At 41.6% G+C, this 27,613-nt stretch overlaps 2 protein-coding genes across 2 annotated transcripts; one reads left to right on the forward strand and one right to left on the reverse strand.

Moving 5' to 3' along the window:
• The first annotated feature begins 3,312 nt into the window (after positions 1–3,312).
• stk36 (serine/threonine kinase 36 (fused homolog, Drosophila)) lies at positions 3,313–18,586 on the forward strand. Its single transcript, XM_039005980.1, has 21 exons — positions 3,313–3,632; positions 3,771–3,911; positions 4,051–4,128; positions 4,264–4,394; positions 4,807–5,056; positions 5,287–5,380; positions 5,495–5,655; positions 8,119–8,300; positions 8,520–8,658; positions 8,799–8,915; positions 9,133–9,309; positions 9,599–9,690; positions 9,838–9,901; positions 9,990–10,100; positions 10,302–10,376; positions 10,465–10,582; positions 10,812–10,938; positions 11,111–11,285; positions 11,618–12,658; positions 13,349–13,489; positions 14,824–18,586. The coding sequence occupies exons 1-20, from the start codon at positions 3,549–3,551 to the stop codon at positions 13,445–13,447; spliced, it is 3,456 nt and encodes a 1,151-aa protein (XP_038861908.1). The 5' UTR covers positions 3,313–3,548; the 3' UTR covers positions 13,448–13,489; positions 14,824–18,586.
• On the reverse strand, positions 15,299–20,837 carry atf5a (activating transcription factor 5a). The gene is made up of 4 exons (XM_039005981.1): positions 20,607–20,837; positions 19,015–19,269; positions 17,446–18,685; positions 15,299–17,170 (listed from the first exon to the last, which is right to left on the reverse strand). Exons 2-4 carry the CDS (start codon positions 19,157–19,159, stop codon positions 16,981–16,983), a joined length of 1,575 nt encoding a protein of 524 aa, XP_038861909.1. The 5' UTR covers positions 19,160–19,269; positions 20,607–20,837; the 3' UTR covers positions 15,299–16,980.
• Positions 20,838–27,613: the final 6,776 nt, after the last annotated feature.

Raw genomic sequence — 27,613 nt, forward strand, 5'->3', positions numbered from 1 at the left:
TTACGCATGGACACTGACTGAGACACGGACTGACATGTTGTTGTGGACATTAATGGATAGATACAGTACAGTTCACTACAGAGTCACTACCACAGAGAATGTGGCTGAATGTGGATGTGGGTTTGTTATACAATATAATTATATACTTTGTATTCCGTTTGACCTGTATATAAACATTTAATTGTGCAAATGTTAAAATACAGATATAAATCTTTGATTGGGACATATGTGTCTGTGTTTTTTAACTCTCTGTGTGTGTGTGTGTGTGTGTGTGTGTGTGTGTGTGTGTGTGTGTGTGTGTGTGTGTGTGTGTGTGTGTGTGTGTGTGTGTGTGTGTGTGTATAACCATTTAAAAACATTATTCAAGAAACTAGTATGAAAATGCATCATTAGGCCTACCTCTTTTGGGAGCATTGTAACTACATGGATGAGACAATAGAGGTCGCCTTAGACCAGAAAAAACGCTTCTCTTTTTGAGATGCATATTTGAATATTCAAATGCATACCCCACAATCATTGTTAATCGTTATGACGACATGGTTGTACACTGTATATATATATATGAATCACAAAACGCAGAAGTAAAAACAGAAGAAATACAACTGACCTGTATTTCTGGTTCACGTCTTAGCCACGTTTGGAGGTCCTACCTCGTGTTTCGTTTGTTTCCCTTGAGTGAGTTGATCCAGCACCTTGCCGCTGTCCACCTCCACCTGGTCGGCTTTGCACTGCATTCTTCTCAGTTTTGTGTCTCCAAGCAAAATGTCAGGTGGTGAGTTATTTTATATTTTGATAACTGTGTATTGGTTGGCTGAAAAAGCATCAGCAAGTAAGTAAGTGAAATAAAATAAGTTGAGGACGTTGTTATTCTCATGCTCAAACTCATTTAAAATTAACCATTGGCAGGAAATTACTGAAGTGTAGCCTAATGTTAAGATTCGGTCAACAATAAGGCTGGCGGCATATTCACCAATTAACGATTTAAGTGCGCAAAAAAGAAACTACGCACATTGCGTAAAATGGATAGGCTATCAAACTTCAGCACCTGCGTAAATGCATGTGTGAGAAATGCCATTTTCTTATGTATAAATCTACTCATTTCCTTGACACAGAAAAGCCAAAGGTCTACGAAGGTGTTCGGGTGAAGATCACGGTAAAGGAATTGCTGGAAAAGCGCAGAGCTCGTCAAATGAAATTGTCATCGGTAAGCTGAGATCCTTCGTTCCAAAACCAGAGAAAGAACACACATGCTCGCGCTCATCTCCACTTTAAATAACTTTGCAAAAAAGTAATGTGCAGTAAAATACGATAAGATCAACTTCACAATGCACCTCACTATGTGGTATATTAAACATACGATTGTGTAAAATAACACATTTTTGATATCTTACAGGAATATGCAAACTCTTGGTATCAAGATGCTGTTGCCACACCTTTCTTAAGTCTGGTGCCAGAGCCAAGTGCACAACCCTGGCCCTGTGAAGACAACCCCAGTGACTATGGGACAGAGTGTCTCTCATTATACAGTGATAACTTCAGCTCAGCTCAACAGACTGAACCTGCAGCATACAGTGAACCCTGCAACTACACTCATCAACAGCCCTGGTCCCTTGGACATATATTGCACAAGGACTATAGGGAAGGACAGGTACGCATAATGGCAATTCACACAGTGATATCCTTTAGCTTCCTCCCCTGTTTTTTCCCCTTCTTAAATCCTTATGTGGTGGATCTATCGCTAATTCCCTCTGTTCTAGCTGTAGGCTAATTGATTATCTTCCTAAATGTCGAGGACTGTTAAATAGCCTCTTTGAATGTCCCCAAGTCTTGAATATCCCTTTCAGAATGTGGCGCCTTGAAAGCGCCTTGGCTACGGCATATTTGGTTGTCTGAAAGGACACACTACGAATGTTTAAATTCCGCAACGAAGACTTCTCTGGAAATACTGTAGTTTCGAAGCGCCACTGAACAAGCATGTAACGTGTCTGTAAAGGAATGATGCTTCTGAAGGGGGTCTAACGTCCATCAAGGCAACCAGCACTGTCAATCAAATTATCTTGAGCTGTCTGCACGTTGCCTGCGTGCAGACCACTCGATCCTAAGAAAATTACTTTGAAGTTCGTTAAATACAATGACTTTCCAATACATTTAGTAGAAAGAAAACACATATCTACCCTACCATAAAAAAAAACAGAAAGGCAACACAACAGCACATCAATATGTAAGGTTTATTGTTGTCAGGGAAACAATACTGAACATTCTATGAGGAGCAGAATTCTACAGTCTGAAAAGGTACAGAGGCTTCTAATGCGGCAATTTTTGTAATTGTCTAAAAGGTTATCCATTTTTGCGATTGACCCATTACTGTAGCGGTGTCTTATGTATGAAAAGGGTACAATTGGATGCATATTCTCTTGAACATCATCTTTTCATGTTTTGTTTGCAGGCCTCCTGGTCATCGTTAGAGACTTGGACTCCGGCCTGCACACCAGAGAATATTACTCCTTTGGACACCCATCATCTCCCCTCCTCACTACAAGAATACTCAGACCCTGTGGATCCCACTTACATATCACTTAATACAAATGTCACTCAATATGATACCTCTGTGTACTCAAACCATACTGAATCGACCTCTACAATACAGTGGATGCCCTGACCTAAGTAGCACAGGTTATTATGGGTCAACTTTGGACAACTGTTATTATAAATGGCAAATGTCAAGCATGAGTCATGTTTAAATACAGAGTTTGTGGCGGGGAGATGGTACCCCATCTGGAGACCAACCTGAGGTTTAGGGCTGGCAGGGTCTACCAGCTGTGTGTGTGAGAGAGAAAGTGAGAAGTTACTTTTTTTTTTATAGATTGCCATAATTATTTTAAGTCAATAAAATGAAACTGAAAAAGGTTGTCGTTGTTGATCATCCAGAGCTGTAGTTTATCCAAGTATGGTTTAGAAACTCTGGTTTATCTATCTTTTTCCCCATCCATCTATTCATTATATTTCTATGGCCCAAATCCACCGACAGCATCGGTTACTGGGACGCAAAATCGGTTGTTAGGCTAAGGACCCATATTAAATTTGCTGTCTTCTCAGTAGCCTGCCTCAAATGTGTATTACGGTTTAATACAAACCCTTCAAAGTAACGTAATGAAGTATTTTGATAATAATTATAATAATTTGTTATGAAAGAATTCATGCGATGTAGTAATAATCATTAGTATTGTCCCTATGCTTCTTTGTGAGACTGTTTTAAAACGGCGCTTTCTTTAGACGCAACAGGTTGTCAAGCGCTCTTTGTTTTCTTTCCTCTGCACATTGGTTAACACTTCATTGCAGAAAAATAACCAATATTCATATATTTTATACTCATGGAGCAAATTGAATATATGTTAAGGTCCTTCAAATAACTAGTCTCTGCGACAAACGTTTATCACCTCATTAGCTAGCCTCTATAATTTTTCGAGGGATAACGTGGATATTAAAGTTTTCCTAGCTAACGTTAACGTCGTTTAGCGAGCTAGCTAAGTTCTCAAACACTCTTCAACATGGACTTGTATCACGTTTTGGAGATGATAGGAGAGGGCTCGTTTGGACGAGTGTATAAAGGACGTAAAAAGTTCAGTGGCCAAGTGAGTATATGGTATATTGGGAAAATATAAAGTTACACACTGACCTTTCTGCTGTACGTTAACTTCAGCTTTGTCTGTCATTAATAGCTTGTAGTGCTCCCTTTCATTGCGCATCCATTTTGTTTTGGTCCGTTGTAGGTCGTGGCACTAAAGTTTATCCCCAAGGTGGGCCGTTCTGAGAAGGAGCTGCGCAATCTCAAAAGGGAAATTGACATCATGAGGGGACTTCAACATCCGAATATTGTCCTGCTCTTAGACAGCTTTGAGACTGAACGAGAGGTATGTAAAGCTGTTGTCTTCACCTGCATATAATGTCATCACTTATACGTTACATTATTACTTAGCATGGAAGATACATGCTTACAGTACATTTTAATTTCATTAATAACATGATGATAATGCTGTCTATTCATGGCAGGTTGTTGTTGTGACAGAGTATGCAGAGGGAGAGTTGTTCCAGATCCTTGAAGATGATGGGAACTTACCAGAGAGCCAGGTAAAGCCATTGACTCATAATGTAGTAGGTTATTTCTCAACGTATTACAATAAGAACGACAAAGTACTGTAAAATGAAACCTATTATCGATCAAACTGCAGATATTCATGCATGTATTTTTCATCCTATGCAAAGGTTCGTGATATTGCCTGCCAGCTGGTCTCTGCCTTGTATTATTTGCATTCCCATCGGATTCTCCACCGTGACATGAAACCACAGAACATTCTGCTGGGCAAAGGAGGGGTGGTGAAGCTGTGTGATTTTGGGTGAGTATATTTGGTGCTGAAAGGACAGCCTTTGTGTTGGAGAACTTTGTGGTGTTGAAAGCTGTGACATTCAATCCGTTAAGAAAAGCTCTGACGAGGCCAACAGGCCAAAACGTAAGCTTGAATAAAAATAGTGATGGCTATTAGCAAGAACAGTGTGCGGGTGTCTCTTTTCTTTCAAGTATTGCCATTGTTACCATGCACCTGCAACAGACAGCTCAGATGTGCGAGTGCATTTTAGAATTTTGGTTCAATCAGTTATAGAAATCTCACTGATGAAGGCACACACTTTATTATATGTATGAGTAGAGGAAACTAGAGGAAACTCAAGTGGAGAATGATGCCTAATTATACCCTATAGCGAGTCTGTCTGTCTGCCTTTAACTGTACCTGTGTGTGTCCTATCCTCCAGATTTGCTAGAGCAATGAGTGTGTCCACCCTGGTCCTGACCTCCATCAAGGGGACGCCCCTCTACATGTCCCCAGAACTGGTAGAGGAGAAGCCCTACGACCACACAGCCGACCTCTGGTCTCTGGGCTGCATCCTCTATGAGCTCCACACGGGGGTGCCACCCTTCTACACTAACTCCATCTTTCAGCTGGTCCAGCTCATAGTCAGAGACCCGGTCAAGTGGCCGGACACCATGAGCCAGACCTGCATGGTACTACAGAGTCCCTGTTAACTCTGAATTAATCCAGTGTTTTACCTTGAAATGCAAACTGAATCATGCTACATTTCACAGTGAAACTATAGTGAAACTAATAGTGAAACATTTAGTTTGTGTAATTCAATTTGGAATTGAAACTAGTGATTTTAAGCTCATGTATATTAATTAAGATAGCATTTAGAGTCCCATCACCACATGGCTTGTCTATAATCTTTCCATGCCAGACTTTCCTGAAAGGTTTGTTGACCAAAGACCCACAGAAGAGGTTATCGTGGCCACACCTCCTAAAACACCCATTTGTTGCTGATGGAGTTCTAGGTAAGACCCTTTTTTATTCTAAATTCTATTTTTTATGATAGACCTCTTTAAATAACAGGCTTCTATAGTAGACATATAGACCTCGTTTATTCCTTGTGTTGTTGTTGTCTGTAGTTCTCTCAGACCCCGTTGTGTCCAGCCCGCTGACAGTGGCCCCCAGCCCAGACCTGCAGGTGCTAAAACTCCAGCAGGCAGTGCAGAAAGCAGCGCCACATGGTGGAGAGGGGAGATTACTGCGCAAGGCCAGGGAACAGAGGGACAAGAGGAACAGACAGGTAGGTAGACTGGGCAAGGGCCATCACTAGCTTTAAGCACCAGCTGTCAGAGCAGCTCACAGATCTATGCACCTGTACATAGCCCATCTGTAAATAGCCCATCCAACTACCTCATCCCCATACTGTATTTATTAATGTATTTATCTTGCTCCTTTGCACCCCAGTATCTCTATTTGCACATTCATCTTCTGTACATCTATCACTCCAGTTTTTAATTGGTATATTGTAATTACTTTGCCACCATGGCCTATTTTTTGCCTTACCTCCCTTATCTTACCTCATTTGCACACACTGTATATAGACTTTTTCTACTGTATTATTGACTGTATGTTTGTTTATTCCATGTGTAACTCTGTGTTGTTGTATGTGTCGAACTGCTTAGCTTTATCTTGGCCAGGTCGCAGTTGTAAATGAGAACTTGTTCTCAATTAGCCTACCTAGTTAAATAAAGGTGAAAAATTACTTGTCCCTTCCCCGGGACAAGTAAAAAATAAAAAATAGCAGGCAAGCAGACTAAAGATTTAAGTAGACCGAATGGACAAGTTAAAAAAATCACACAAAAATCACAATATCTTACACAATATATTACTCCGATCAGAAATTGGATCAGAGTGTCATCCGGATGCAATGTTTTGCGCACTATTCTCCCAATTTCAGCAGAGCGCATCGGAGTAGAATTGTTTTGCAATGACAGGAACGAGCAGTCTTTTTCAATCACCAAGGGCCGGTTGCACCAGTTGGTCGTAAGCCCTTCTATGAGTTACAAATGGGGCAAATTCAACGACTAGTGGGGAGCAGGCGTATGGTGTTAAATTGGGACTATATCATGATAGGCAAAGAAAATATTAGCAATCTATATTTTTTTTTACGTGTCTCGGGTTCATATTGCAAACACTCTGCAGGCTTTTGGAGTTGCATATGCGTGAGGTTATTTAAGGTTACATTAGCAAGCTAAATGTTTCTTATCAGTGATAGATGAGACAACAAATAGATGAGCTATCACCTCCACTTATTTGCCCAGCTAGAGATCAATTAACCAAATACACAGACCGATTCAGTTAGACTAATCAATCAATGTGGTTTTGTTTATCAGACAAGTCATGGGTTTTTGATTGGGAGAAGGCGAGTGAAGAGAAAAATAATCCACTTATTGAGATGAGCAAACTAGACTAAAGATGATCATAAGCACTCGCCTCAATTAAGCTAACATTTTCCTGACCTAATTGCAACCAAATATCCAATATCTGGGGATTCAGTGAAAAACTAAAGTCTGACATTGATTGATTTGTCAAGACATGTCCCCAGTCCCCACACTTGTCTCAAAGCAGCACGATGGCACTGTCCCAATCAAAACAGTGCTGAAATTCTAATCTTTTCCACTATTGCTTTAATTTATTAACAGTTGGTGGCTTTGGGAGTTTCCGAATATTTTATCCGTACAAGGTTATAGATAAACATATCTTAGTTACCTTGCTTTGAAGTAGCCTACCTTAGCCATTTGTTCCCTGATTAATTGAATGAGGGAATTATTTTATATAGACATAAAGTACTAGTTTTAATTGTGGTGTTGCAATATTTTATAGGCTACTTAAGGCGTGAGAATGCTTCAGTCCTAACCGAACGAGTGTGCTTGCATACTCCCTTAAAAGACCTTTGCTTGAAAAACTAGAAAAAAACGGCAATAGTACTGTTTGTCCGTTTTGAGATGAAGTAGCCAGTATGCACTTCCTCAAAAGAGTCCGAATGAATTTAAGATAACTCAAGAAATCTGTCATTAAAATTTCAACATTTTTGCCAAAGAGATCTTAGTTGTGCAATTTTACATCTAACAGATGTTTGATGCAGTATTTTTTCTATGAAACAAAATGTGCATGAAAACAAGTCGTCTCTCATTGAACGACAACACTTTATTGAAGAATCCCTACTGTTGACCAATCACTGACGAAGGGGCGTAGACTTTTTGTGTGCCCGATAAGCCAAGAAAACCCTCAAGTCCAAAACAAACAAAAATGTCACAAAATGTCATCAGAATAAATTCACGAACTCCACTAAACTGGGAAGCATGTGGACGCCTTTAGGGTGGCCAACCATCCACCAAGGGAGCCTTGTTATATTTTGATAGGCAGAAAATGTAGGCAAAAAAAAAATCTGATTTTCTATGGTAATAATGATAACGCATTTTATTTTGTAAAGTGGTTCCTTGCATCATACAATGATGTAAAAATGGTGTTACAGAAATCTGTCCTACTTGTCTGAAGGTTAATGTCAAACACTGTGCGCACAAAGTGACAGACAGAGCTGTTGAATCAACACACCGTATCAGGCCAGAAATGTTGTAAAAGTAAAGTATCATGTGTATCATAATTGTGTGTGTCGTAATCATGAACGTACGTAGAAATGGAAAGGAAGGACAAGCTGTTCTATTCACTGTAACTTTCACACTCATGTACACTCTATGCTCAGGTGGGAAACGGAAAGACTGAATCATCTAGTCAGGCACCTTCAAGGACAGCCCCTGCAGTGAAGCCCCTGTCCAAAGACAGCCTGGTGGCTCCCTCAGATGGTTTGGATCAAGATCTGTCACAATTAACCGCCAATCTGAGCCTTACCCCAAAACAGTCTGCCATCGAGATTTCCACTAACAGGTACAATGTGGTGAGCCTTTAAAACTCCAGACAGTCTACTCCCCACAGACAGGTGTGTTCTATGAAAATGATCAATGGAAAGCACTCACACATCTGAGGGTTGCTTCTCCAGGTGCATCGTAGATGTTCAAAGCTTTGACAAAGGCTGTCAACCTGAAACGTTACTAATTTATAAAAGTCGTTTATGTAAATGTAAAGGGGTTTCCCCCGTGTCCCCAGCAGGGGTCAGATCAGCCGGGACTACGAACAGGAGTTCCCCTCTGTGGAGGTTGGGCCCCGACAGGCCCTGAGGCGACCTGAGACTCCGGAGCGGGGTCAGGCCAGGACCAGCCTGGGTGCTGTGAGGCTCCACAGCCAGGTTCGTGTCACTACTGCTGGAGAGAAGTGCTCTTTGAGTGACAAAGACACAGTCTAGGATAGGGTTTTGGGTTTCATGAGTTTTTCTTAAGCTTATCATGTTTTGCAATTCATTGTTGGTTCTTTACTACTTTTTGTTAGGATGTTGACAGTGATGAGGAGTGGGAGAGGTTGATCCAGCAGACCTCCGTTTCCAGCGGCCAAACCATTCAAATCATACCTCGATTGAAAGAGAAGTTGCTGACATCCAAAACCCTGGTAACTACTACTTACAGGCGACTACAGTAGAATCAAGTTAGTTGAATTCAAGTTGGATGGGAAAAAACGTATTTGGTGTGATTTGAATTCAATGCCACCGTAAAGTGTGGGGTGTCTTCTATGCTGGTGACAAATCCAATTTCCCCTCTGAGGATCAATAACGTTTATTCAAATGTTTTCTTTGACATAAACCCTGTGGTTCTGTGTTCTTGGTCAGCTATTGGATGGTATCCTGGAGGGGGCATGTCAGATCCGTCAGCCACTGAAGGTCCTGTCCAACCTGATCTTGACCTCTGACTCTGAGGACTCCCATCGACTTAGACAGGAAGTTGGACTACCTCATTTCCTGTTCAACCTAGTCCAGGATATTGTGGAGAATCCAGTGGTCGTTAAGGTTAATTTGGTGACATTAACCAAAATTATTATTATACCTTTATTTCAACAAGGAACACAGACTGAGACCAAGGTCTCTTTTACAGCTGGGCCCTGCTTATACATGTTATATTTTCATAGATCAGGACTTGGTCTTCAATAATCCAATGAGATTGTGAGAACTATTTAATGGCTGTTTTATTCAAGTAAATATGTGCCAGTAAGGACTGCAATGTTAATTTCGGGGTGGATTTCCCCTCAACTGCTAACTCGCTTTTTTCTGTCTCATCATGTTAATAATCTCCCATCAGCAACCATGGAGTGTGACAGTACTGGGGGAAGTGATTGTTCTACTCTTGAACTATTGGGAGAAGCACCGTGACTGGCAACAAGCAGAGAACAAGTTTGTTTCTTTATTTCTTCTCCCCTCTTAGTGGTTTAAAATGGTTGTATTTAGTACATTTACATAGTTAAGAGGTCATAGTTTAAAATGACATAATGTTTAACAATATTTCAATGTCATATGAGACAAAACCTTTTCTCACTGTAGACTGGAAGATTACGCCATGCCCTTTTTCAAGATTCTGCTTCGGCCTGACCCTAACCCATTGGCAGTAAGTATGAAACCACTCAAAGAAATGCAGTAGGCTAGTGGTGTTGAATTGGCTCTGGACAGACTCCTTTCCTCCATCTCTCATCTAGCCTCTGGCTGCAGCCATTCTGGCCATATTCAGCCAGTGTGGAGTCTCTGTGGTTGTTAGCATGGACAGGATCACTGTCCAGCTCAACAAGCTTCTCTCAGACTCCGACGAGGTAGGCTATGAGTGTCTATTAAATTGCATAGCTAACGTACTAATATAAGTGTATGATTGAATGGTGTTATCTTTGTGTGTAAATATTTCTACAAATTATTTGTATGACAGCTTTACTTCTTGAAATAGTTTTGGAATGAAAAAAATATATATGATTTGTTGTGTCTGACTAGACTGTTCCCTGAAATGTTCCCTCTCCCAGCCACGCGTCCCGTTACCATCAGGCTGGGGGTTCTGTGATGGCTTCTTGTCATTGGTTCTCCACACCCTAACTGAGGTTAATTGTGCCTGCATACAGATTTGTCAATAACGAAAATATTTTGATCCATTTAAAAAAATAAAATCTCCTTTTATTCTCTGAACAGCATGAAAGCCCTCCACACTCTGCTTCTTTGGATCCAAGCATTCTGCGCCTCCTGTGGGTGAAAGTTGGTACTTCACTTGAGAAAACATCAGCCAGAACAAAGTTCTGCTCCTCAAACGGTATAAACTACACTACCTGATGATGTTGGTCTCTCACCAACATTGAACACAATGAAGAAGGCTAAAACCCGAAACGTCTGTCTAATCTGTTTCCCTGCCTCCTTAAAAAAAGACATTAAAAAACAAACAATTATTTTCTGGAATTCTGTCTTATTATTATTATTATTATTACCCAAGGTTGAGCTCTCACCAATCTAATATAAATGGTTTCCATCTCCTCTCCCATCAGGACTGTATGTGTTCCTGTCCCTCGCCCTTTTTGTCCTTACCAGGGACCCGTACTGCTGTGTTCCCTTGTTCTCAGACAGCGACACAAACTGCATACTCACCCTGGGCCACCTGCTCACCACTGATTGGTTAGTGACCTCTCCATCTCTCTCTCCCTCTCTCTCTCTGTTTAGCTGTCTTCTTGCATAACACATCTTCTTATTCACTTGTGATTGTCCTAATAATACTTATAGCATATCAACAGTCAATCAATTACCATACTGTTACGGTGGTGATATGTGGAGAGTGCCTCTTTTCCAGGCCGTCTGACGAGACTCACGGCCAGCTTTGGGGTGGTGACTCCAGTGTGAACAGCCTATCAGTGTTGAGCTGCCACCTGCTGTGTTTCCCCTTTGCCCTGGACCTGTCCTCAGAGACCATGGACAGACTACTCCAGCTGTACCACAGCGCTGGCATTGTCTCTGGCCTGCTGCAGGTCAGGCTCTCCCCTTACAGCACCCTTACAAGAACATTGTTACGCCTTTGGATGTATGTGTATATATTGACAATGCGCAAAGACCCCACTCTTAATTGATCTCCCTCTGTTGATAGGTCTGTCTGACATACCGAGTGACTGAAAACCTTACAGTTTTTCTGATGCAATTTAAGATGACGCTTGCTCTAGTCACACATCAGGTTCATCCCACAACTGCTACTCCACCACACTGCTGTCTTGGCACCATTGGGAGAACATTGTGTTGTTCAACGTCTGGTGTCTTTGACGGTTGAACTGGATTGTGTGTGTTTTTTTTTTCTGTTCTGGATCAGGTTATCCAGTCCGTTCCTCCGTCTCTCCTGGAACTGCCTCTCTCTCTGCTGTGTCGCCTGCTGCTGTGTGACCCCGGCCGCTCTGTCCCCTGCTTCACAGCAGCCGCCAGGGCCCAAGGCTTCTTCTCTCCACCCAGCAGTGACCCCAAGGAGGATAGAAGAGACCAGGCACCAGCTTCCAGGGTCAGGGACCAGGCTGGGCACCCAGTGTCTGTATCTAGGACTGCCAGCTCCCTTCTCTCTGACCTGCTAAAGCCTGATAGTGAAGCCCTGTGGGGGTCGGCCGTGGAGCTCTTCACCCTACTATCCCAGGCTGCCCGCTGTTCCCCTAGGTCCCGACCCTCCACCCCTCATCTCCACCTGGAGCCTGCTCCCCTGCACCAGGCCCTGGCTCACCCAGACGACAGGGTCAGAGCTGCTGCCTGTAGCCTGCTAGGTAACCTGGACCCGTTTACACCTCATACTCCTCCCTCCACCAGTGACCCACAATGGACCCGGCTGCAACCCGCCATCCTCAGAGACATAATTGGCTGTCTCCACGACCCCTCCGCGTCCGTACGGAGGATGGCCTGCAAGGCCGTGGGCAATTGGCTGGGGCTCATCGGAAAGGCAGAGTTTAGAACGCGGAGAGCCAATGGGAGAGAGAACAGTAGTGCCCCTATTACAGCCCGGGAAAGGAAGAAGGGCAAGCCAGACAAGACTGTGTCCTCCCAGTTCCTGGTAGGAGACGGAGGAGACTCATCCACAACACTCAAACAGCAAGTAGCAGACCAGGAGGATGGAAGTGGATGGGTGGAGGAAGCCAATTGGGCAACAACTGAGCTACTCTCCCTCATGGCGGACGCTGATGCCCTGACGCGCCGCCACTGCTGCGCTGCCCTGGGCAACATGGCTGCTGTGGAAGGGGGTGTGGCCTCACTGCTGGAGGGAGACGTGCCCCTTCTCCTCCTACAGGCCGCCTGTACCGACTCCCAGCATGCAGTCCAACGAGCGGCTGTCGCTACCCTGAGCTTATACAGCCAACAGGACGCACTACGACAGGTAACAGAGGGTGATATTCCCAAGGGGTAGACATTGAAATAAATATAAGCACCATAGAATAGTTTAATCACAGTGGATCAAACTTCAACAAAAAAAAAATCTGAAAAATTGCTTCATATCCTCCATGAGATGGTGAATGTCTATCTAGCACACATTAAAAAAAATTATATATAATAACTGTGGCTTGTTATCTCATTTAGAATGCAATTAATACTACTCTTTGAAGTGTTTACATAGTTATTGGATTTTCTACATTTCTAAAACCTTTTTCCGTGTGTTGAGGCCAGGCTGTTGTGGAATGTTATCCCCTCCGAACCCCTTGCTTACACAAAAAGTTTTTATTTAGTCTTTCTATTATATAATTTATTGAGTTTCTTAAATGTTGCCATATCTCATGTCATGATCAAACACCAAAACTTTCTTTACTCACAGTTGCCTTTAGTCATTTAACTCTGGATGCAACACTGCATGTCTGCTCACACACACACATTCACTCTCTTATCACTCTCGTGCTTACACAGATACACACTCACACTCTCTCACGCAAACATACTCTCACACACACACACACACACACACACACACACACACACACACACACACATTCTCGCTCTCTCTAACACATACACAAACAGACAAACTCTGTCTCTACTAAGACCATATTCCAACCTCTTTCATCTGTGCCTTAAGGCTCTGCTGTCCCTTGATGCACGTGAGAAACTTCGTCAGGCTTCACAGCATGTCGCACCTCCACAGTGTGACTACAGTCAGATCATCAAGCTGCTATGAAGGCCAACGCAGCGAGTGAGAGAAATAGTGTGTGTCTATTTGGTAAGATCAGACTTGTGGATCAGCCCGTCTGCCTTTGCCTTAATACTGGGATTCAATGTATAAGCTGGATGCCGGCTGTTATATCCCCTACCCATAACTCATCTGTGCGGAGCGCTGGTTGATAAAATTATTGCCATCAATATTTTATGTCTTTGTTTTAGAAGATAAAAGTACATTTCATTACATTGAGGGATTTGTCATTTGGGATAACTTGTTAACATGTTTTATTCTCTTGAATTGAAAGGCGCATAATTGGTTTGTTTAGTTTGGGCAATATGGTCTGGACTCGTACGGTGTAAGTCAAGTTTTTTGAGTGTAATGTAATTTGTAAGGCTTTGAATTTGAATAAAGTATGTAGTGTAAGCCTATCATAAATGTATAGATTTTGTTTTAACTATGTAAAAAGGTCGTTTTCAAGTAATTCTTGACGAAGACTTTTGATTTGTTATGCACTGGTATTAATGAACCCTTGTGTGCCATTCTAATGACAAGGGCTCTATTTGTGATAGTTTGTTTTACCTGCTTTTGAGCCAATCTTAATAATTAGATGAAAATGACACTATCATTGCATTCATTCAAATCATAATTTAACAAAGTATAATAACTCAATTGTAAAACAAACAAAAAAATACAGGTGGCCATGTGAGCAAGTTTTCAGAACAAATAATATTCTAAAAATCGGTTTATTTTGATTGTATTATTAAGATGATGTCAACTTTTAAATTAGCCCTTTTTATGAGACGGAATATCATTCAGGTATGAATATAAAGGGGTTTAGAACATTGGCATTGCACATGTTGGTTGTACAACTTTCTTGCTAAAGTGCAGTTTGCGGCAATTCGCAGGAAGAGAGAGAGATCATGTTGCAAATTTCCTTGTGGCACAAATATGTTTTGTATGATCCAATTGGATTTTAGATGGGCATAAGGTCTCTTGTGAAAATGTCTCAAATTAGTATTTGTCAAAGTAAATGTTTTCCCCCCCAGAGTACATAAATCAATATATTTGAGTGTGATGCATCCCCCTTAAAACATCAATTTTGATGAGATAAAATATATATAAAATACTGTTGAACATTATATGCTTGATAACATTTGGTCCTAGGCTGTGTGATACAATGTGACTGATAGAGTCGAAACACACCTTCAATGATAATTGCATATGTGTTGTTGAGTAGGCTAGTGCCTGATTTCGTGCTGAATAGGGCCTATATGACAGTTTAATATGTATGTAGTAAAAAAAAATTACATGTAAAATGACATGTTGGGATTTTTCGCATGTCATTTTTTCGATATGTAGGTCTACACCACTTAAAACGTGTCTTCTTTTCACAGAAAATGACATGCTCGGGAGTGAATACTGGGTCCATCTCACGTGGAATGACTGGTTGCACTTGTTTGAAAAATGTATAAATGTATATGCTACAGGTATGTATGTCAAAGAAAATCCTGTCGTGTATAAAAAATTGCTTGCCCTCCATAACAAAAATATAGACAGGGGTTTTTGGCCTTACCCTCAGAGGAGCAGATTGATAAAGCAATAAAACGTTAAATATATTTGAAATCAAGCCAGATTCTGTACAACAGTCCATATAATCCACGCTGTGTAAAAGACAACAACATAGCCTAAGCATCGCCCCAAAAATACTTTTAATGCCTCATTTCGAAACAGTTCCAAGAAGTATCCTAATCTATCCGTTATTTCATTTATGTGGGCTTAATCTCCCCTGGCTTTTCACCAGAAATTACCCATGCGTAACGGAGATGAGCTCAAAACAAGAATAAACTGTTAGGCTACTGTGTAGACACAAATCACTTTATTTGAATAAAACGAGTGACATGTAACACAAAGGAAATATATTGAGAGGAAACATTGGAATTATTTCAAAATGACTAAATGGTTGGTTATTTTATCTGGTGTAACTTATTGGTCGTAATCGTGTTGCTGAAATGCGTGAGGCTTAATATTGAAAGTAATAGAATCTCAATATCACAAAATAACATTAATACACATTGCATTAAAAGCTGTATTTCAGAAACATGATTGTATATCGCCAAGATAACAGACCATATTTGAAAAAGATGCAGTGTCCTACTCATTCATCCAAAAGATTGATAACAAATAATTACATTATATTAAGATCTTAACTATTCGTTAAGACATTTAAGAGTTATTGCATTTCAACTTAAATTCATTCAAAAAGCAACAGCAATTCAATTGGATTAATTCCTATTAAAGATCAAATTAGATTTTCAAATTTAAAGATGATATATTGTTACATTTGCTTAAATCAGATTGACCATTTTTAGAAAAATGTAGAGTTGTACCTAATTATAAAATAAAGGTTTATACTAAATTAATTGACACTGCATCCTCGTAGACAAAAGCGGGAAAGAACATGAGAAGCTATCACAAACATTCTAGTGAAAAATAGTTTTTTTGTTCTTTTTAGAAAAAAGCAAAGGCTGACTACCTACCTACCATCTCTCCTTTCAAGACACAATTGAAAAAGTCTTTATAAATTAGACGAGCATACCCGCCATATAAAATCACAAACCCTGATTTGCTTTTACAGCAAGTAAAGAGACAGAGGGTCCCACATTGATTTCTGAAATCCTATATACCATCTAATCCAGTGAAGAGAAACGACTAGGAAAGAGCTAGAGACAAGTGAATTTGCTGAGAGAGAGCATGGAATGTGAGGCTGCTATGGAATCAGTGCACAGTAGCTATATAGCATCATATAGACAGACAGAACTCGTTAATTTTAGTAGCCATGAAAGTCTTTGCCATGCAAAAAAATCTTCAGTCAAGAATTACCAACTTACATACTTCTAGAACTTTGGGCATGAATTGCATAACCTGAGCTATAAAACTGATTGTATCATATTGCAATTAGCATTTAAGGGGACAACACTTTCAACAAAATCTTAAGTCTTCCCTAAAGGCTGTTTTTGCATTCATATTTATATTACTTTGCTGTCAATTATTGGAATAATAATTTGGGAAAATATACAAATAGTGCAAAGCTCCCACAAATAAACAAAGATTGTCTTTTGATAAAAAGCTAATGAGTATATTGAACCAGTAGCTAAGTTATTGACATCAAGACCAGTGTAAGGCCTTAGTTGAATCACATTAGTCTAACCAGTATATAAAAACACCACTGGTGGAAATCAAAGCCATCTCCATTCAACAGGAAACCCATTCAGAAATTGATTGTCAGCTGAGACATTACAGCATCACAGTGCAGGCTTGCTTGGTTAGTGCCGATTGCCGAAACAGTGGAAGTATAAAGTAGTTGTTTGACTCTTAAAAAAAAAAATAATCAAAACATGCAATTGAACCCCTTTGTCGCCCCCCACCCTGACCCTCCCAAAGAAAAATAAAAAATGTAATATTCAATTTCAAAACATTGAAAAACGAACATTTCCCTGTCATTTTTTCTTCAAATCTACTTGCAGAAAGTCTTCGTCATCTTATCTTCATCATCAGGCGTCGGTGTCCGGTTGCTTGAGCCGCTGACTGCGGGCCTTGTACACTTCGATCAGTAGGTCTTTAACATACTGGATCTCCCTCTCAACTGACTCTGCTTTGTCCCGAAGTTCCCGGTTATGCCCCTCCAGACCGTGCAGCTGCTCCTCAAGGCAGTCCAGCTCTGCCCTTTTACGTTGGCGATACCTGGTAGGGTGGGGTCAAACGGGAGAAGATAGGATTAATCAGAGTGAAATCAAAGTAAAAGTCAAATGCCAGTGGCAATGTTCTATTTAGTTCTGTTATCAACAAAATTTGGATAACCACAAACATGTCGATTCAGAGTTGAGATAAGCACACACAACTCAGACTTTCGCTAAAATCATTTATTGATGTCAATGGGAGACTTGTGTAGAAATTGTGCACAGATCTCAAGTTTGAATACCACCTTAAGTTTTCAGCGCTTGGTTGAATCATCATACCTATGAGCGGCAGTCTTGTTTTGGTCTCTCTTCTTCTGCTTGCGCTCTGGCGGATGGTGGACCTCCCCTGGCATTGTTTCGTCCAGCTCAGGCTTTGCGAGGGGACAGGGGTCCTCCTTCAACCCCAACACCACCTGCCTGTCAAGAGCCTCCCTATCCATTGCCAGACACTCAGAGCCCTGCTGGTCCTCTAGGAACCCACCACAGTGGAAGTCATGATGTTGACGGCCCATCTCTAAACCCTCTGCCTTGACCTGCTCGCTGACCGTCCCTTGCAAGCCGTGGTGGTAGGAGGCCTCTGATTGGGACGCTGCCTGAAGATAACAACCCTCACTAGTCTCTGACTTCCAAGGAATAGTGGACATCTTGGAACACAACTCACCGACTACGCCAACTTTGACATTACTACTCAACAATTCTATCTCACTGCTACTAGCACATCCTCCACCACCACAACTGACATTCACTTCCCTCATGCCATACATCAACAGCTCCTCTTTCTTGTGTGGGATATCCAATGGCCCGCCAAAGCCACCATACCCACTGCCAACAGCTATGACCTCTTCCGCGAACTGACAATTTTTCTCTTCCTTGGGTAAAAAGGGGCATCTTCGAATCTCAACTCCACTGCCTAGACAGTAACCTTTCCCGACTACCCGCTCGTCCTCTACACAGCTGTAACTGCCACTTAGAGTCACCGACGGGTTACTTCCTTTGGAACTCCATATGCTATTCTCGTAGACCTCGCCCACCCTCACCCCATCTGAAACTCTTTTGCGACTACACCCATTGGGGCGATTGCTACAACTGTAAGGGGCGTGTCTAGGCAATTTTGATCGCCCAATAGGCCCACCTCCACAAAAGCTCAGCAGGTCTAGTTCCCCAGTTGCCAGGGTAACAAGTAGAGGGCTGTGTTCCGATTGGTTGGAGGTGGAGTATGATGACGCATGAAAGGGCAACTGGTAGTATGACTGGTGGGGACCCACTGGCGGTGGACCCTTGTCGCATTTTCCCAGTTTCGGTCCTTTCTCCGGCAGCGGTTCAGACAGGAAGTAGTCCTCCAGTTGAGCGAGTTCCTCTTGCAGCAGAGAAGTCATGACCTCCAAGTCAGAGGGCACCTGGATGTCATGCTGGAGGGGTGAGGGAGGAAGGGAGGAATTGGGGGAGGGAGAGGGGTGAGGGTTTGGGAGGTACGAGGAGAAATCCACTTCTTCCGTCATCCAGTCCGTGAGACCATCACCTATTGAGAGAAGAAAAATACAAAATTGTCATAAATGCAAGCAACATCATCGTTAATTGATTGTAATTAATTAAAACTACATAGCAATGGTAATGAAATCTTAAACGGCGATAATGGAAAAACAAATAACGTGTTTGTATTTTAAAGCCTGAACATTAAAATGAGTGAAAACAACTTAAATCGTTTGGTAAAAAGTAGCTACATTTTAACAGGAAAAAACTTCAGACGTGAACTACTTTATTACTCACTGTTCGAAGGAGAACGAATGTGCTGCAGTGCGGTGCCCACCTGAAATGTGGAAAAATAAAAAAGCGTACTCTGCAACTCACCAATTAAGTGCTGGCTCTCCTCTGGCACCTCCCCCCTGCACTCCTGTGATTGGCTGAGGTTAGCCTGTGGGTGAGAGAGGGTGAGGGGGTCTGCCGGGCAGACGCGAAGAGTCTTCCAGAGAGGAGCTGCTGACGTTGCCATCATTTTGTCTATTGGTCTTTTGATTCAATCCGATTAGTCCGATCGTACGATATGAGTCGGTGGGGTCTGAGAGTTGAGCCACAGTGAGCAGGGCTGGGTGAGCATAATGACACCTATAGGAGATAAAGAATTGAGTAAGGAGGTGTTTTAAAGCGAGTCATTAAAAACTATACACTGACACTTTTTGGGTTGCTGATCATCATCACAAAAACAGTGGCTGAGACATTTCTTAAAACAGTATGGGTCACTCATCAGACAAAAAGAATAGATGTCCCACTTAACAAAGGAACAAGAAGAAAACATGTTGGGTTGAACCCATTCAGTCTCTAGGTGGCTAGGTAGATAATTACCTCAACAGGTTTGCAAGCATAACACTTACAACATTACGTTTTTAAAAATTGTGCTTTTGAATAGCAGTCAATCGCAATAAATATAAATATAACCTAATGTTGCACTATTACCATGCTATCATATTGTTATTAGTGCAAGTAACACATGTCCTCAAGGTCCCACTCCCAACTGAGGTTCTTGGGTTTTTGAACGTACCTATCTGACCTTACAAAATCTTAAAGGTTCAGATCATAAAGGTGCGATAACAGCCCAAGCCAAACCCACAATAGAGACAGCAACATTCACACATTATGTTCACTTACATACAGTAAAAAATCAAATAAAAAAACTATAATCGTCAGAAATAAAAGATCTCTCAAACGTCAGAATCACTTCAGAGGAACTGAGAGTCCGTGGGTGTGCTGTCACACCGACCACACCACAAATGTTATGTTGATGCATTCAAAACACGTGGGCTTAAGCAAATGACATAATGCACACCTGTTTATGTTCTAGGATAACCCACTCATCTGGAGCAACCGTTACTTCCTCAATAGGGTTGACTATCTAATTGGCCTACTCTAAACAATCAGCCTACACATGCACCATTTAAGACGTCATTAATAATAGAGAAACACCTTCGCCTAATGGTTGTCTAACTATGACAACAGCTTCATTAATGGATACTCAGACAAAGTGAATAGAAAAACTGAAAAAACCTATTCCCACACATGACAACACCTTTTGCCAAGACAGACTAAAATATACTGAGCCAATAAAGTTTACAGTAATGGCCATACTGTACATTTATCACAAATAGTGTGTTCAACATTTTTTTTTACAGTAATAACATAACATACTGTTGTTATTTGCCTTTTGCTGCCATTGTCATTATCATTTATGGGATTTCTATTGTTGGGTTGTGATTACTGTTGTTGTTGACAAAGTTTTCAGCAGTCATCCCAACGCTGTAGCTGTTATAAGCACCTGTAGATTACATTACTGAGTTAAATGTATCTCAAACAGATACAATGTAACATGCACAACAGTTCAAGTGAGTGGGCTGGCAACAAAGTTTCGAACGCTTCAGAAAAGATACAATGTAACAAGTTTCACTTACTCCATTCTTGCTGAAAATTCTTGTGAGTTTGGAGTGCGTTGCAAGAGCAAAGCACGGCGTCTGTCGGGGGTCCGAGTTCTTCTCAAATTTAACAAGCCATGTCTCCCTTGGAAAATCCGGGACAGAAGTGAAGTCTTGTTGTTGCTTCTTTGTTGTGGTGAACTTGATGACTGAGAGACGATTTATTGAGTGAGAGCATCAGTTCATTCACACCTAGCAACCGGCTGCGTCACGATGGGCAGGCAAACCATGCTGTAGATTCCTCCGCCCTCTCTCCAACCTCTTGTTTTCAAGACATCCACGCACGTTCCAGTGTGAGACTTGAAGAATATCTATTCAATATATTTGCTATTGGTGGAGATGTCTTTACAATTATATTGAAAATCGATGTTTAGGTGGGAGGAGGAGGAGGTAGACTATAGCTGGTTCCCTATCAGAGCAGGTGCACAGGAAATGTAAACATGCCTGATGCCAAAAATGTGACATTCTTGATGCCACGGGGCGTAAACACACTTATGCGCCTCATTGTTTACATGGGGACTATTTCATTTCATGCTGCGAGGAAGGACACCATATGCTATACAGGGGATGCTTGGTTGCTATTGCAACTCAGTTGCATCAGCGCTTCAGGCAGAGCGCAGATTCGCTGGATGCACCGAACCTGTCGCTCCGCTATTGGCTGTGGAAGGATAGATCTGTTGCCCGATTGGCTACCGGGTGCTATGGATTCATCCCGGTGGTTTTTCAGTTTACCGCTCTCTGTGCACATGTTCCACGTAAACAACATCCCGAGTGTAAACGGAGGAAGAAGGAACGTTTCCAAAGAGGCGGCTGCGGCACATCATCTATGTTCTGAAAAGGGTTAGCATGTTGTATTGGGGTTCCACTATAGGCTACATTGTAACCCAAGCATTACTCATGTAAAGTGGATTATACCTGGTTTGTAACATTGTCATAAAGATGTGCTACAAAGAACGTGTGAGAAATGTCTTAAATTGCATGTAGGCTATGGGAAATTATTAATGCGGCCCAAAATCCATGTTAAAAAATATAACACTTAAAAGCAGGAGCTTATAAGTTTACACCGATTAAACACCTATTAAGCTTGTATTCAATTTCAATTGTCTTATCTGGGCTATAGAAAACTGTTTGGTGGTGAAGTAAATGAACAACAGACGAAGAAAAAACAACCACTCCAATCACCCCATCCCTTGTTCGTGCGTAGCCTAATATTGTATCATATGTAGACCAATTTACACTCTAGACCCACAGGGTGATGTGGAAACTGTAGCTACCTACTGTGATTAAACGATAGCAAGTGGAAACGACTCATTTAATCGCATCTTCAGCACATTTTATTTAGCCTGTAGGGGGTTGGCTTGAAGGAATCTTCCGCTTCACAACTCCTGCTCCCCTCTGCCTGTTGCTGCATTGGCACACCTGACACGCGCGCTCCTGTAACTGGATTATAGGTTGTGATGTAAACAAACCGCATTGGATAAGTGTTAGGCTAAATTCTTTGTTTTGGTAGTATCCTAATTCACTTTAAAATGGTATGCATCTCATGGGGGTTATGTTTAGGCATAGGTTTATGTCTGATACTTAGAAGCCTAAAGGCTTGCCCTGGGAGACACAGCTGGTCTAATCAAATTAATACACTGATACATTAAATCCAGCTAATGACGATTATGAAAAGAATAAGGCCTTGTTTTTCGCCCCTTTCAGCAAATCCAAAAGCTGATTGAAGGAGCGGTGTCTTCCTGTTGCTATAGTAATAGCGAACACTGCCCCCTATTTTAGACGTGTTTTCTGGTTGCTGTTGCCATGGGATTTGCAGTGCTTGCTCTCTTTCCCTTCCTCTCTCCTCTTGTCTCGAGCTCGACCCATGTTTCCCCTCTACCAGCTCACACCTGCTGAGTTGCATCTCCGAAAAAAGTTTTCATGTTTGCAGTATTCTTTTGCCACATTCATACACAGGACAAACTGTGTATGTCTGTGTACAATTTCTAAGGCTTTTGACTCCTTGTTTTTGGATGTCTAACTAAAAACATAAAAATAACAACATATGGATAACATGGACCTCACCTTATGTCATCTATTCAGGGGAATTGTTTTAAGCATCGCCACATTATGTTGGGTCGCATAGCCTACCGGTATTGTTGTCTAGAGGTCATGTTTTCAGGTGATCATTTATTAACTTGTCATCTAAAAGCTTCCCGATACACAGTAGACCTACCCAGAGAGGTAGAGTAGCCTAACTCAAAAGAGAGTATTTACTAAAGGTCAATGGGCTTTCATCTGCACGGGAAACACCCTGTTTCATTGAGACAAGTAGCCTAATTACAGCCAAAGGATGGAGACAACTTCTCTACACCTGCCGTCCCAAATAACACTAAACCTTCGAGTATCATAGCACGTCCTTTGAAGTTGTAACACTGTACTAACGCACATGACGGTTCACAGTTGAGTTGTAGAAGAGCGACCTGATGCAATCTAGATACGCGCGATCGTAACGGAGACGAGAAGTGAGATATAATAATGCTTGTTAAAGTGAGTATGTCTCAAAGGAAAGCGCTGACTCCTCTCGCGGGCCGTGTTAATTGGTCCACGGAGAGCACTACTGTTTGCGCAGTGTGAGAGGTATCCAGTGTACCGCACATGGCCTTAATGCTGGATTTGTTCCCAAGTCTCCACTCCACTATACCTAGATTTCATTCCCTCTGTCAATATTTTTTCATCTCCAGTCTTCACAAGTGTATACAAGTGCAGCTTGTATTGAAGCTTTAAAAATATTGAATATTGAATATTGAAGCTTTAAAAAAAGAAACGCAAGGTAGGCCTACTGAAAGTAGCCTAGTCTACAAGGTAAAAATCTGTGTATTTTCTTATTTGGCCTTCAATTTGAAAACACAACAACTATAGTTTGTTGAAGAATGTTGTTGCAAATCGATAGGCCTACCAATCAATCTATTCTCAATGTATAGTTTCTGTCAATTAACTAAGCAACCGTATGCCTACATCGCACATGTCACCCATCCAAACCAGCTTCAGGTGAAATTAGAAAATTATAACCTAATTAATGTCAGCAACATTGCTCTCGACGCTATATGAAATAGTCAAAGCCAGATATAATGCCTTGTCTGCGAGTTATTTTATTTATTTGTGAGTCTGAAGTGAACATACAGCATATGAAGGAAGCAAGTCAGAAAGCTAGGAGCACAGCATGCCAAGTGCATGTATGGCACATTAGTACGGGTTTCATCACCATTTCATCACACACCAACCAACTCTCTCTGAATTCATTGTTGTCTACAACTTTTTACATCCCCTCCTTGAACATACGATCAAAACATTTGAAACTGAACGAATGAATGACTTGTGAAGGGTATGCATGCATTCCAATAGGGATTTGTGATATTAACATTAAGCTGTGTAGCTTGCATGTTTTTTTTTCCATGTCTGCATTAATGAAAATATTAGTCACGATGAACCCAAACAAAATAGGTTTGAAATATGTAATTAAAGCTCAAATCTCCAAATTTGTTTCCATCATGCATGCTTGCGTAAAAATCACCGTAAAGTAAGCTGGACTGGTGTAGCCTATATTAAAACCGTGGCACAGCCAGGGAGGTTGATCTGTTTAGTATTCCACAAGGAGACCGTGGTAAATGAGAACTGTTTGATTTTGAGGACGAACATTTGTTTTTGTCCTCCTTTGGGATGGCAGGGTGTTAGGAATGCGAGAGCGCTTCTTGCATCCCAAATAAAAGGCGCGGCCATAGAGCGAAAGGTAGGAACCCGAAACCACAGTGGAGCCGGTCTCAGTAAGGTGCAAAACTTCCAAACCTCGAGATCAGTTGCTCTTTCATCCTCACAACGTATACAATTGGTAAAGCAGAAATATAATGGCCATGAATTAATTATGTATCAAGTACACTAATGACAAACAATTTCACAGGAGGTAGGGGCCCTATGGGCCACAGGTCTATGGCATCTTATTTAACCTTCTGTCAGCTTGAGGCATGACTTAAATCTATTCAGTAAAGCAATGTTTCACATTCAAGTGCAATCTTGTCCCAGGTGTCCCCTCTGTCATCAACTGCGCTCGTGATTTGTCAGGTTGATCTTCACATTCTGAGGCGCGCGAGAGCCCTTGGACCCGCTCGTCTCTCACCTTTGAGCTCGGGCAGTAGATACTTATATAGGGTATAGGCCTATACATCTCATTCAAGGTGGGGAAATGACTCAAAGTAGAATTAGAAAATTGTCAATTGTCTTTTTTGTACATGATCTAGGCCTACATTTGCCCCCCCCCCCCCCCCCCCCCATTAAACAAAATAATATAACTAATAATAAATCAAATGTGTTGTAACTCAGGTCTAAAAATGTAGCCTAGCAGTAGCCTATAATTGTCGACATATAGGCTATTCCTCCATGATACATTTTCTGTTTCTTTGGTTCAGTCATAGGATTTAAATGATTCATATTCAAATGTAAAGCATGCAAGTTAAAATAGTGTAAATAAAATCGACATGACACAGATAAATACAAATAAATATAACGTACATTCCATTAAACTTTGTGGTAGTCCTGAAAAGTGGTGGTAAATGTGGTGGTAGAAAGACAATGATTAAGTGTTTTGGAAAACTCACTTGGCAACGGTCTTCACTTTTAGTCAGTAATCTTATATGAAACTAGGCTACAGTAGATTGTAATACAGATAAATTGAATGATATTGGACATATGTTGCCCTCTTCTGGCCAAGGTGGGATTTGTACTTTAGGTTTCCTGTGGTTGTTTTAGACCATATGCCAGTGTTTCCCAACTCCAGTCTTCGAGTACCCCCAACAGCACACATTTTTGTTTTAGCTCCTTGACAAAAACACCTGATTCAACTTGTCAAGGGGGCTTGAAGAGTAGTTGACAAGTAGAATCAGATGTGCTTGTCCATGGCCACAACAAAAATATATAATGTTGGGGGTACTCGAGGATCAGAGTTGGGAAACACTGCACTATGCTATGAGAAATATTCCCCCAGCATGGACATAGTAACTCATTAATTTTTCAGTTTGGCAGCACCTATGTATTTTTGTTATGCAGTACTATATTGTTCGAATGCCAAATTGTCTTAATTTCACCATATTTTCAGGATGTTTTTTAGCCCATCTTAACATTTCCCATGAATATTGATTGACACCATGCCATCCTATGAGACGCGGCTTTGCTTACTCAGAACCAGACCCTCCTATTAATGCGTCTCTACAGCTCAAGGAGGGACCATGTCAATGCGTGTGTGTGAAACTGGAGAGAGATCACTCACTGCTCATCTATATTTCACCCACACTGAACCTGGGTGTCACTCAACACCTGCTCTCCTTGGTAATGAGCGTAGACGGGCCTTTTAAAGATCCTGTTTATTATTCAATATGGCATCCTCGCAGGTCTCTGCAGCCTCACCGGTATTACTTCATGTTGGCATGTGGAATTCTCAATGTCAAACAAAGACCCACTATAGGTTCTCAACAGCTCTTATTGTTATTCACAGAGACAGAACCTGTTATGGTTGATAAGTGTTTTCAGGTAAGGTTAATATGGCTGTTGGAGTGTAGGTTTATAGTGTCACCTGTGCTGAACCGAGGGGACTGTATGTGTGCCATGTACCTGTCTGACTCTATCACCATCAGAGGAAAGAGCATTAGGGTGTTTTTCAGTTGCACCTCTGCTCCGTTTCTAGATCGCGAGGGAATGACAGGTTGACTGGGTTCTTCAGCGGTGCTAAATTCCATCTAATCTACCTCTCAAAATAAAGTGTTTGCCTGTTAACCTGCACTAAGTGTGTGCCTTTGATGACCTTACCCTGCGTGTGTCTGCTTCAGCCTTACTAGTCTTTGGGGATCTGTGTTCATACATTAATCATATGGAATGGCACACGCTAGTGTTCGTCTGTCAACAACACCTCCCCTTTAACTCTCTCAAATTCAAGCCAGATTTTCCCAAAACTCCCTCTCCTGAAATAATCTACATGAACCCAACAGTTAATACCTGGTTCTAACATGCGTCTGTTGTCCTGCTCTTGTCCATATTCTGATTGTGCCCACATTTGTCGGCAGGTGTAGACAATCAAGACACATTGTGATCTGATTGTACAGATAGTCTTGAAGTGTAAACGAATCCTGACAACTAAAGCATATACGTTTGGCCAATGTCACGAAATATTAACTTGCAAATTGGTTGTAGTTATACAAGTGCCACGTTCAACCAGTTAGCAAGTGGGAAATTTCAGAGTTTCCTAGTTCCGACTAGCACGTGATGGCGCCATAATTATGGACAACGCAGTGACTTGCGGTCAGGATAGGGAGGGTAGGCACACAAATGAATGAAAAAACAACTGTAATTAAAAATAAATATAAATGTTTTCATCTTAGTTTTTTCTGCATGATTAATTCGGTTTTCAGTCAGTGGCAGTCCTGTGGGTGAAAACTGCTTGTTGATGTAAGATCGAAGAAAAATGGCAAGAACCCTGCAAGCTGATAGGCAGCCCACAAACAGGCAAATAAGGGCGCAGTACAACAGTGGTGTGCAGAAACGGCATCTCGGAACGCACAACTCGTCGGTCCTTGTCACAGATTGGCTATTGCAGCAGACGACCACATCGGGTTCCACTCCTATCAGCTAAAAGCACAAATAAACAGGCTCCAGTGGGCACACTGGACAATTGAGGAGTGGAAAACATTGCCTGGTCTGATGAATACCGGTTCATGTTCCGTCATGCTGATGGCAGAGTCAACATTTGGCGTTAGCAGCATGAGTCCTTGGCCCCATCCCGCCCGGTGTCAACGGTACAGGCTGGTGGCGGTGATGTAATACTGTGGGGAATGTTTTCCTGGCACACGTTAGGTCCCTTTATACCAATTCAGCAACATGTCCATGCCCCAAAGAATTCAGACTGTTCTGGAGGCAACGGGTGGTTCAACCCGGTACTAGATGGGTGTACATTGTACAATCAA

The sequence above is a fragment of the Salvelinus namaycush genome, chromosome 12, assembly GCF_016432855.1.
Source record: "Salvelinus namaycush isolate Seneca chromosome 12, SaNama_1.0, whole genome shotgun sequence".
Taxonomy (NCBI): Eukaryota; Metazoa; Chordata; class Actinopteri; order Salmoniformes; family Salmonidae; genus Salvelinus; species Salvelinus namaycush.